At 39.1% G+C, this 12,923-nt stretch overlaps 1 protein-coding gene across 14 annotated transcripts in view; it reads left to right on the forward strand.

Moving 5' to 3' along the window:
- The window catches only part of SYNE1 (spectrin repeat containing nuclear envelope protein 1), a 463,872-nt gene that overhangs the window by 377,052 nt on the left and 73,897 nt on the right, over positions 1-12,923 (forward strand). For all 14 annotated transcript variants that reach the window (XM_057527516.1, XM_057527518.1, XM_057527519.1 and 11 more), the window contains 5 exons: positions 435-582; positions 2,569-2,663; positions 5,442-5,676; positions 7,282-7,476; positions 11,730-11,855. In XM_057527516.1, the coding sequence (XP_057383499.1) occupies positions 435-582; positions 2,569-2,663; positions 5,442-5,676; positions 7,282-7,476; positions 11,730-11,855 (799 nt within the window). The remainder of the gene's footprint in view (positions 1-434; positions 583-2,568; positions 2,664-5,441; positions 5,677-7,281; positions 7,477-11,729; positions 11,856-12,923) is intronic.

Below are 12,923 nucleotides of genomic sequence, written 5' to 3' on the forward strand. Positions count from 1 at the left end.
TAACATGAAAGCTTTGTGGAGGTCAAATTAGAATTGGAATAGAGAATATTTAATCTAGGTTTTTGTTTTTTTTTTTTAATTAATTAATTTATTTTTGGCTGTGTTGGGTCTTCGTTTCTGTGCGAGGGCTTTCTCTAGTTGCGGAGAGCGGGGGCCACTCTTCATCGCGGTGCGCGGGCCTCTCACTGTCGCGGCCTCTCCCGTTGCGGAGCACAGGCTCCAGACGCGCAGGCTCAGTAGGTGTGGCTCACGGGCCTAGCCGCTCCGCGGCATGTGGGATCTTCCCGGACCGGGGCACGAACCCGTGTCCCCTGCATTGACAGGCGGACTCCTAACCACTGCGCCACCAGGGAAGCCCTAATCTAGTTTTATATGCTGACGGTATAAGAAAAAAGTGACAGCATCACCATTATTCATTTTCCTTCTTCTGTCAGTAAGTTACAGTCATTTTTGCTACAACATCAAACTTTCTTGGAAAAATGTGAAACATGGATGGAATTCCTAGTTCAAACGGAACAGAAGTTAGCAGTGGAGATTTCAGGCAATTATCAGCATCTTTTGGAGCAGCAAAGAGCACATGAGGTAAGTTATGCCAGTACATTTTTGGGTGATAAAATTGTTTTAGGCCTTTGGAAGATGCTGCAAAATGCCATGTGGAAGCATGAAAGTCCTATAATGTGTGCTGAATCTGCTCAAATGCATGCGATGTTCTTGCCTTCTTTCTTAAGATTGAAGTTTCGCTATCTTAATCACAAAAATGCAGTCCAGTCTTTATTCCATAGCTGGTTATAAGCATGGGGCAGGCTTCAATACCCTGCAAGGTATGGTGCCAGAATTGTGGTAAGATAATTTCCCAGTTGAATTACAGACTACACTAATATTGCCAAGGCTAGTTGCTTAGGAGATTATGCTTTGATTAAAAGTCTTTGATAAATAAAAATTGTGAGTTCTTTAAAAAACATATACATATTTTATACTAGGAAATCAAACTACCAAATATCTCCAGGTGTGCCTCTTGATCAAATTGCATTATAATCATTTCTCAAGAAACATCGAGGAAGAATTAGATACAAAAAGCAAATTAATCAATTTGCAATTAGTCTCTATTTTGCTATTTACTGGTGTAACTAAGTTGCTCCCGTGTTTATGAAATATACACAAATGGAGAGATAGGATGCAGCTAAAGCAGAGAAAAGCTTAATGCTGGACTTTAAAGAGAATGAAATTAATTTTAAGACATTTTGCTTAAATTTTTAAAAATAGGGAACTTAAATATGTGTAAGGGATTTTTAAGTCCAGTTTTATAGAGTTGACCAACAATGACGTAACATACAATGAATCAAAACTAAAATGAGATAGTACTTCACACGCACTAGGATGGCTACAATGAAAAAGAAAACAAGTGTTGATGAGGGAATAGAGAAATTGGAATCCTCATGCATTGCTGGTGGGAATGTAAAATGGTGAAGCTACTTTGGAAAACAATTTGGCAGTTCCTTAAAGTGTTAAACATAGAATTACCATGTGACCCAGTAGTTCCACTCCTAGGTATACACCCAAGAGAAAGGAAAATATATGTCCATACGAAAGCTTGTACCAGAATTTTGTTCACTGCAGCATTATTCATAATAGCCCAAAAGTGGAGGTGACCCAGACATCCACTAACTGATGATGAATACAATAAAATGTGGTATATCCACTTAGTGGAATACTAGCCAGCAATAAAAAGGAACACACTACTCATACCTACCGCAGCATGGATCAACCTTGAAAACATTATGCTAAGAGGAAAGAAGCCAGTCACAAAAGACAGTAAATTACCTGATCCCATTTATATGAAACATCCAGAGTAGGCAAATCCATAGAGACAGAAAATAGATCAGTGGCTACCTAAGGCTGGGGGGATTGAAAGGAGATGGGGAGTGATTGCTAATGAGTGTGGAGCTTTTTGGGAGAGTTATGACAATAGTCTAAAATTGATTGTGGTGATGGTTGTATAACTCTGGACATATAATAAAAATCATTAAATTGTAAATAGGTGAATTGTATGATATAGAATTCTATCTCAATAAAGCTGTTTAAAAAACAGTGAAAATCTGAAAGACTTTCTCTTGAGCTTTTTTAGTAGGGAAACAATTTTATTAACTGAGTTATATTGAAAAACAGTGAGTTTATAAAAAGGGTGGATTTTTTTCCATTCTTCAACTTCTAAAAGGTCTTAAGCGATTCTCTGTCTGAAAATGGACCATATTCTGCATATAAAAAAAAAACCAGAATACAAATTATGTGTTAACTAACTTTATTAGGTGATTTTGAAAGGAAGAAGGAAAACATAATTCTACTTTTAGTCACTTAGTTTTAGTAAACAAAAACTAAACTGTATCTTTAAGTTTATCTTAATTGATGGTTTAAAAATATTCTTACATTGCGGGTTTTCATACACAACCTGATTCGGCTGGAAATATTTTTCATAGTCTCACTTGAACCAGAATTTTTGGAAAGTTATTGGAGAACTGGTCACTAAAATTAGGAACTCTAAATTATGTTTTTCTTTTTTAAAAATAACAGTTGTTTCAAGCAGAGATGTTCAGTCGTCAGCAGATTTTACACTCGATCATTGTTGATGGACAGCATCTTCTAGAACAAGGTCAAGTTGTTGACAGGTAGGATCTTTGATATAGTATTATGAAGAAAGGTTCCAGTAAATTAGCCATTTTCTTTCGAATGAGCAGGTTAGAGGACGTAGAGCCAATCTTCCTAAGGCAATTGTACTGGAAAGGAGTCTCAGAAATTGGAGGAAAGACTTGTCTGAATCTCTGAAATGACTAAGTATTGAATCTTTTTAAAGAAGTGCTATTATATTACATGAAGGACATAGAGTAATTGGAAATCACCTAGCCAACCTTCGCTAGTCGTCTGTAGGGGACTAGAATTAATGACTAGATCAGAATGAATTGTGTCAGTGATGTATCAGTGGTTTGTCAACAGATGCTTCTGATATTCTCATATGATTACAGAAATTTTATTCCTCAGAGGAGCATAGAGATCACTAGACCATCTCTCTTGTTTACAAATGAAAACTTGAGGCGCAGAAATGTGAACTGATTTGACCGAGGTCACATAACTAAGTAGCAATAGAATCAAGCCCACCACTCGTGTACCTTGCCTTTAGTCAGGACCAGCCAGGTTTCCTATACCATGGTTACGTCTCCACATTTGAAAATGGTTTGCTAACTTAAGTCAGATTACACTCAACCTGAAACCCTGCTTCCTCTTTATTACTTAGCAGATTATCTCTGTATTAAAAATGCAGAGGTAAAATCTAGGTCCTCTTTAGATTTATGGCGTATGAATTGGCAATTTCGTCCTATATTTACATTTCCTAGGAACAATGTTTACTCTACCCCATTACTTTCTGTGGTGATATTTGGCATACAAACCTCATTTAGTTTATCACATGTGTATGTCTTTTCCATATTTAGAACAGTAGTTGTGATTATAATTGACTTCGTTTTTTTTTTCCAAAAAAACAGAAAATAAGTCATTATTTTTATTAAGAGCTTTCTTTTTTAAAGTTTTGGAAGCAATTTCAGTTTTAAGTGGATATTTCTTTGGAAGTACATGAAAGATTTTCATGATTAAGCTTGGAACAACAAAATGTGATGCCATATTTATTCTATTCTAAGGAAGCCAAGCTTAAATGTGAGCTTTACTAAGAATCTAAGGCCTTCAAAATAAGACACATTCAAGTGCAATTAACTTATCTTTTGCTTTATCCTCCCTACTCTGTAACAATATTATAAAAGCTTGAGTCATTAAGTAAAATAAAATTTAAAATTCATGCACAAGCCAACATCTATTAAATTTTAAATGTTAGCAGGGAAAAACACCAAAGAGATGAAAATGGGAGGATGGGACCCAAGGATAATTTTGAAAGTTGCGAGTGAAAAAAATTACAGATGAGAGCCTGTTGACAAATAGGAAGGTCCTAGATTACAAATGTATTGCGTTTTAAAAGTTCGTTTATACGTTTTGTTTCTGAGAGTTCAAGTTCAGCATTGAGCCCAGTGTCATGTTTTGAGTAGTTCCTCATGCTGACAGATAGCTCAGAGCAGCTTGGTTCTTCAAAGTGAGGACGGAGGCTCCAAAGAGACCCTGGATGGCTAGCTGGTAGTGAAGCAATGTATAGGGTACTCTCCTCCAAGCCCTGGAGTTAGATGTTTTCAGAGATGATGGGTGCTTGTAACTTTTAGGGAAGTCTCGTGAACCTAATTCATCATATTTGGTTCTACTGAAATTAGATTATAAATATCAGAATTTCCTCTCGAAACCAGAAGCACTTAATAACACATTTGGTTACAAAATCAAAGTTTATAGTGGCCCTTGATAATAAGAGGTATGAAGAATATAGGAGCCCAGGACACTAAATCCAACTCAGAGCAGAAGCCCCCCACAGGAGGGAAGAAAAGCAACACTAGTAACATAGAGAAAGAGCAAGTAATGTTACACTTTAGTACTAAAATGTGTGAATAACACTATAATCTACAAAGAAACTCATTCTATTTGATACTGGACAAACCAGTTCTAAAGCCACAGTTGGATGTTAACAAAAACATAATAAAAAACTACCAACATTTTTTAAAGGTAGTAGACAGAGGTAGGAAGAACCAACTACAAGATCTGAGATGAGTTAGCCTGAAATTGAGAAAGCATAAATAAAATTTAATATCTCTAAGTATACGCACAACCTTTATTCAGAAAATGATGACTAGATAGTTTTCATTTTGCTAAGAACAAGTGAAGTGGGCTTAAAACGTTAGAAGGGATGATTTAGATTAGTATGTGAAATAATCCGCTAAAGATTAGGACTGTCTACTCTGAGGGAATACTGAGAGTTTATGGAGTACGGTTTTTAAAAATATTTTTACATAACATCATTTTATTTAAGTGGTTTATGATTCTAGCTAAATAACCCAGTTTTGTTCATCCAAAGTGACTTATAATTGTAGCTGAAGACAGAGGTTGTAAATAAGCTGGGCTCCTCATTTTCTGCTGTTGCATACATACACAGGATGCTGCCACGTGCTGCATACATTGCCGCAGGCATGTTCAGGGAGCCGTTCGCATTGCAGCTGCTGCCCTGCGCTCTGTCCCCTCTCGTGCACTCTGAGACAGGGTAAATGACAGTTGACCTTACAGATACATCTTCCACCTGTGCTAAGACATGAACACACCATTTGCAAACACCGATAGCTTAACTGTTATTAATTTTTTAAATTACTTTCAGTAGACCTGATAACAGATCATGGCATGATATATGAAAACCTCTGCCCTAGATCACCTCTTAGGGCTTACGGTCATCAAGTATGTATGTATCGGTTCATTATGTAACTACATCCAGGATAATGGTGGTTTTCCTTATGTAATTATTTCTTCACCAGGGATGAGTTCAACCTCAAATTGACCCTTCTCAGTAATCAGTGGCAGGGGGTGATACGCAGGGCCCAGCAGAGGCGGGGCATCATTGACAGCCAGATCCGCCAGTGGCAGCGCTATCAGGAGATGGCAGAAAAGCTTCGTAAATGGTTGGTTGAAGTGTCCTATCTACCCGTGAGTGGTCTCGGAAGTGTCCCAATACCATTGCAGCAAGCAAGGACCCTCTTTGATGAAGTGCAGGTAAGGTGCAAAACAGGCGGTTTTTAAACCTCTTCTGCATTTCCGCTGCACACTTCACCCTGGCCTCAGTTCTTCAGAAGGATTTTAGAGTGACACCGGAATGAGAACAAGCATTGTTCTCAAATGTCAACAGAAATATATAAAATGATGGCATTACAAAGTCCATATTTAACAATGAAAGTAGGGCGAGTCCCAGCCTCTCACAAAGACTGACTCCACTTCACCCACCAAGGCCTCCCAGCAGCTCAGTGAATCCCAGCGTGGATGGAAAGGCAATGGCAAGGAAAGGAAAACTTTGCACTGATTATACATATTTTACTCATGAGCAGTTTAACTTAAGTATTCCAGAAAAGATGAAAGACTCAGTCCTGTGTGAGCTCTTTGCCATTCCCCTTACTTACCCCACCTGGGAGTTTGGGAGTCCAGCCTCTGAGATGGAGACCCCCTCACCCTCTCATCAGTCCCTCCCAGTATACTTTATAGGCTCCTCTTGTTTTGAAGGTCACTGTTCTCTGCTTCCTTTCTCCTCCTTGCTTCTCTGGGAAACCTCACCTATACACATGGCTTCCACTACTCCCTACCAGCAGAGAAGGGTCAAGTTGGTATCTTCTGGTCACATTCAACTCCTGAGCCTCCAACTCATGTATTCAGCCCCCTTTTAGCTTTATATCTATGTGTATCACAGACATAATAATACTCCATGGTTCCAATAGAGCCTGTGATCTCTGGATCAACCATTCTCCACCAGTCCATTCCATGTGCCCAAACCGAGGAAATATCACCGGCTATCTGGTCTATCAGTCAGCAACCCAGAGTCATTCTAGAGCTATACTCTTCATTTTATCTCCCTCCCCATATCTTATATCCCTCAAGTCTCCATCCCTACTGCCACTACCTTAGATTAGGTGCTCATGATTTCTTGCCTAGATAGACAATAGCTTCCTAACCTGTCTTAAAGTATCCAATGTATGGCCTTCCATTCCATTTTCTACCCGACCGCTTAATACTCTTCCATGAATCTCAAGTCACTTTTACTATAAAAACCAAATTCCTGTGCAAGGTGTGGTCTGGCGTCATCTTCTACCACTCTCTTACAGGAATCCTATATTCCAGCCACTGAAAACGAAGTCCAGTGTCCTGAATTCATCATATTTATCCCATATAGCAAATTTGCCCATCCTGCTTCTCTGTGTGGAAGATGCCTTCTCCCTGACTCCTGGCTCTCATCACAGCAGATCCTTCTTAATATGGTTGTGGTCCTGTGTCTTTCAAGACTCCTGAAGGCTTCACCATTTGAAGAAGGCTCCCCGTGCCCCCAGCGTGGGTCAGATGTCCCTCTGTGCCCCTGTGCATCAGTCTCATAGAGCAGTTTTCCTATTGCATCGTGATTGCGTTTAACTCGGGAGCAGAAACTAAGCTTTCTGTGTGGAATTCTCATCTATTTATACATTGCTTCACTCAGGCCCAAAGTACTGGGTCAGTAAAGCTTTTTGGAAAAAAGAGGGCATGTTATGTATGCAAAAATTTAGGATTATTTAAAGATACGTATAATGGGGAGATGGTAAAGAGAAGAATGCGAAAGTAAAAATCTGCGGTTTCTTTCAGTTCAAAGAAAAAGTGTTCCTGCGACAGCAAGGCAGCTACATCCTCACCGTGGAGGCGGGCAGGCAGCTCCTGCTTTGTGCCGACGGCGCGGCTGCGGCTGCCTTGCAGGCTGAGCTCGCTGACGTGCAGGCGAGATGGAGAGCAGCCAGCGTGCACCTGGAGCAGCAGAAGAAAACACTGGCCTTCTTGTTGCAGGTAAGTTCGGCTCTTTCCTCCTGCAGGCCCAATGCAGTTTAAAAAGCCCTGTATTACTCAGCCATAAAAAGAAACGAAATTGAGTTATCTGTAGTGAGGTGGATGGACCTAGAGACTGCCATACAGAGTGAAGTAAGTCAGAAAGAGAAAAACAAATACCGTATGCTAACACATATATATGGAATCTAAAAAAAAAAAAAAAGTGGTCTGAAGAACCTAGGGGCAGGACGGGAATAAAGATGCGCAGACGTAGAGAATGGACTTGAGGACACGGGGAGGGGGAAGGGTAAGCTGGGACGAAGTGAGACAGTGGCATGGACTTATAGACACTACCAAATGTAAAATAGCTAGCTAGTGGGAAGCAGCTGCATAGCACAGGGAGATCAGCTTGGTGCTTTGTGATCACCTAGAGGGGTGGGATAGGGAGGGCGGGAGGGAGACACAAGAGGGAGGGGATATGGGGATATATGTATATGTATAGCTGATTCACTTTGTTATAAAGCAGAAACTAACACACCACTGTAAAGCAGTTATACTCCAATAAAGGTGTTAAAATTAGAAAAAGCCCTTTTAATAGTTGTGCTGCTTCCTCAACGTTGTTATCCTGTGAATCAAATAATGCAGATCGTTACATCAGACCCTGCAGTATTTTGATCCCCTGTGTCCTGTTCAGGACGTTGTCCTGTCTTGCATGAACTAGAAAAGTTTCCCAATTTTCAGCAGGTGGTCTTTCAGGAAAATCCCCCAACAAAGTAGTTTTAAGTCTAGTAAGACTATCCAAGCAATGAATTCTGATTCATGGCCAGTGCTAAGCCAGAAACCATGAGATGACTTTATAAATCTAGACAAGAATGCAAAGAGTAGATTCCACTCCCTAATCTAAGACTCTAAAGTGGTTTTCAAGATTGATGTCTCTTCTTTTATAGCAGGGAAAAACCTATCCAAGAAGATACTCTTGATTTGATCTTAGCTTATCCAAGCAAGTTGCTATGAGATGAAATCTCCAGGAGGTATATTAAGCCTCTAGTTGGATACAGATAGCAGGCTGATCACACAGCAAGTTTAGGGAAATGTAGATTTAGCAGACCTCCCACAATATGCTTTTCTCCCTCACTTTCCAATTCCTTGCATAAGACACGATTAAAGCAGCAGTTGAATTAAGGCATAGACTCTAAACTCAGGTAAACCCAAGTTAAAACCATTAAGAAACCAAGTAACCTGGTTAACTCAACCTATCGAAGCCTCAGTTTCCTCATCTGTAGAGTGGGTATGACTACATCTCTTTCATAGGGCATTGTGAGGGTTTAATGAAATAATGGAAGTAAATCATGTATCAAAGTACCTGGTACATACTGAGTACTCAATAAATGATGGTAATTATTATTGTTTATATTATTATCATTTTGAAATTGAACATGACTAAATACTGAAGTTTTATATATGTTGATAATCACCAACACTTCAATAAGATTATCTATTAAATTTGGCCTGTCACTTTTTGGATCAAAGGTAATAACTAAAGCTAATGAAACACATTTTGCTTCTTTTCATGCTTAAAGTAGGCACATTCATTGGGTTTATTCTACTGAATTTTATTTAATAATATATGGGTATATATGTATACATGTGGCTGCTTCACTTTGTTGTACGGTGGAAACTAGCACAGCATTGTAAGGCAATTATACTCCAATGAAGATGTTAAAAAAAATAAAATAAAATAAAATAAAATGCTGAAAAAAAATAATAATATATCACCTTCTGTGTAGGAAGCAATCAATCAAAAATGCCACCCAGCATATGTTAGAGAACCATTTTTTGCACACAGCACAATTCATCAGTAATACGATATGCCTGATTCTTTTTTCTTTTTTTGCTTTCAGGAAAGGATTAAAAACATTGTAAATCATTCTGCAGAGAACATGTTAATCATATCTTTTTCTTTATTTGTGATTGGTTTTTGGACACATTTCTAAGACTTAATAAGGCGAGATGGCTGAGTCACTACATTTGCTTTTCTTGTTAGTCTATTTGTTGGTGTATAAAACATCCACTTTGATAGATGTTTGCAGACCATAACATTTAGTTATTTCCTTATAATTCATGTAGTAAAAAAGACTTGGTTATAGCTTCAGAATCTAAGCCATCCTTGGAAAGGGGAATCCCTATTCTCTTGTTAAAGTTTTATTTTCTTTTGGATCATACACTAGATCCTGTTTGCCTAAAAAGGAATTTATGGAGCTGAATTCTAATGTTTATACAGCCTCGTTTTACTGTATCTTTTCACCGTAGCTATAAAGCTTACATATTTTTAGCTTTTAATTAAATGCTGAGTAAATATGCCAAAAATAGTCATTATAATTCTATGCCTTGCATGTTTACCCACTTCACTATTGCCTCTTACTTTTGTTAAGAAGAATAAAAAGCTGACCTTTTCTCTTTTAGATCAATGAACATTTCTTGCCTGCGTGTTCAGAGATTTCAGTGTGTGATGATTTCATGGAGAATGTTGTTCAGTTTAAGCAGAAAGAGGATATTCTGTCTACCCTCACTATGCTTAGCGTTGATGAACTAAGAGTAGCCTGGGAACACCGAGATCTTTTACTAAAGCGGAATTGGAACAAATCTGTCCAAAATAGACATTTGGGGCTTTTGTTTTTGGGGTCTTGTTTTTGTTCTTTCTGGTGAATGGGAAGAGGGAATGAGGTTATGTACTCTAGGAAGTTCCGCGAAGGAATTTTAAAGAGAAATGAGAACTTTGGGCCAAACTCTCAGTTTATTTAGAAACCAAAAGACATTATGAGCAGGGAGGCACTGTAGCCAACACTTCTTAAAGAAGACAGTTGTAATAGCATCGTGCGTTGCTGTGCTGAAAATAAGGCATCAGGAGAGAAGATAGAAAGAACCTAGACAGGAAAAGACCGGTGACAAAAGATGATGAAAGGGATAATGTGAAGGGAAATGCAGCAGGATTTGGCTCCAGGCTAACTACTAAAAGCAACTCAAGTTGTCTCTCTTTGGAGCTCAGTAATTTAAGTTGAGGGGAGGGTTACTGGGGAGGGGGAGGCCAGGAATGGGAGGTATTGGACAAAATGAAGGAGATTTGTTTAGTTGAATTTAACTGGCACTGAGACACCAGATGTGGGCTAATTTGTACATAGGGATAGGGTGCTGTAAAGAATAAAGTCTCCATCATGGTTCCTCTCATTTTTTTCTTTTCTTTTTTAATTACATAAGAAATACATATGTCTGAAAAAAATGTAGATAATAATTGAAGCATAGAGAGTAAAAAATGAAATTTCCCCTACACCACCACCCAAATCCTAGTATCTTCCCCAGAGGGAACTCTTGTTACCTTTGGTGTGTAATCTTCCAAAACACAAGCACATCATGTATGTTTTCTTTTGTCAGTACATAGGGATCTCCACATTCCACACCACCATTCTATCCTTCAGAACACTTATCAGTAGCTGGCATATAAGGTGTACATTTTAAAAATTGTGCATTATTTTTCTTCCTGTACTTTTTTTCTTTGGATAGGTTTTTTTTTTTAATGTTTTACACATTTAGCCCTTTGTTACATGTTTCAGTACTATCAAGAGAAAGCCAGTCCAATGCCATGCTTTTTAGAGTTATGTGTTTCTACTTCTGTAACAATTCAAATCTAAGTGGCTCATACTATTTATATATTGAATTGAATCAGAGTCAGGGTTATATTATTTTTACATTTCATGTCACTTCTCTTACCTATATGTATTTTCACCCTGAAAGAGATTTCATATCCTCTTTTCTATCCTTTTTAGTGTACTGAGATAGTGTAGACATTAGTGCCATTACGGGTGGAGTTAGGAAAGAGGCAAAGTGCTGTGTTCATACTCTCACCTCTGCAGATAGATTTGGATTCAGGTAACATTTTTGAGTACCCATAATATTCTGGGTGTCTTGTACTTGGTGTCTTGACACCCATCGTTTCCTTTAATCCTTTAATACAATTATAGAGAGTCTGTATCATTTCCGTTTTCGTAAGCAACACGTAGTGCATTACCTGCTTGCAGTCACCCAGATAATGAGAACTGTCCAGTTTAGAACTCAGCTCTTCCCACGCTCCCCACCCCGTAGCGTGGGTGTGGGTGCTTTCACAGTATTCATCAGTGTAACTTTAATTCTTTCTCTGGGAATTGAGAAGAGAATTTTACTTGTTTTCCAACTTCCTGCTCCTTAAAAATCCATGAAATTTCTTTTGCTTCCCATTATAGGACTGGGAAAAATGTGAGAACGGAATAGCTGATTCTCTGGAGAAACTACGAACCTTCAAAAAGAGGCTTTCCCAACCTCTGCCAGATCACCACGAAGAGCTCCACGCAGAGCAGATGCGTGGCAAGGTAAATCACTGGACAGAGCTTCTAACTGTCAACTACTTGGGCTTCCAGTGTAATAACGCCTTTGAAAGCATAATTCAGTCAAGCTCCTATGAATGTCTGCATGTAGGTGCAAGTTTCTGGTATTTTGCATTAGGGCAGACAACTCTGGTGAAACTTGGCTGTTGATTTATTGCAGTCGATGAAATTGTAGACTAGTTTATGGATTACCTTAAGTAAATAAATGAAAATGTAAAACACAACATTAAAGCATATTTGAAAACTAGGTTAAAAGCAATAAAGACAATCTTTTTAAAGTGTCCACACTGGAGAGTCATTCTAGAAGAGTCTAGTTCACAGAAAGAAGAGTGAAGCTCAGCAGCCTGGAAATTCTGCAGACGATGGCCCTTGGAGAAACACACGCTGCCCTCCAGGCCCTTTCCTGTAAGAAAAGTAGGAACTACAAGCAGCTGATTTCACTCACCGCATGGAGACACACAGGCCTTCAGATACTCGGGGCCCTGGCTATTTAAAGGTTATGATCAACACTTCAAATGGCACTTGGAAACAAATCAGAAGCTAATACAGACCCCTCCCTGCATGGGGAGCTCACTGAGACCAACATGATTTAGTGTCTGTAGGATCTGTTCCATTCACTCCTGTGTAGGCAAGTGGAGTGCCTGAATAGCAGTTCTCTGCTGAGCAGTATGCAGACAAAATCACAACTACCCTTAAAAATGCTTTTTTCGGGCTTCCGTGGTGGCGCAGTGGTTAAGAATCCGCCTGCCAATGCAGGGGACACGGGTTCGAGCCCTGGTCTGGGAGGATCCCACATGCCGCGGAGCAACTGGGCCCGTGAGCCACAACTACTGAGCCTGCGCGTCTGGAGCCTGTGCTCCGCAACAAGAGAGGCCGCGATAGTGAGAGGCCCGTGCACCGCGATGAGGAGTGGCCCCCACTTGCCGCAACTGGAGAAAGCCCTCGCACAGAAACGAAGACCCAACACAGCCAAAAATAAATAAATAAAATAAAGAATTATTTAAAACAAAAAAAAAGTATATCTAAGTATATAAAAAAAAAAAATGCTTTTTT

Source organism: Balaenoptera acutorostrata, chromosome 14 (assembly GCF_949987535.1).
Source record: "Balaenoptera acutorostrata chromosome 14, mBalAcu1.1, whole genome shotgun sequence".
Lineage (NCBI taxonomy): Eukaryota > Metazoa > Chordata > Mammalia > Artiodactyla > Balaenopteridae > Balaenoptera > Balaenoptera acutorostrata.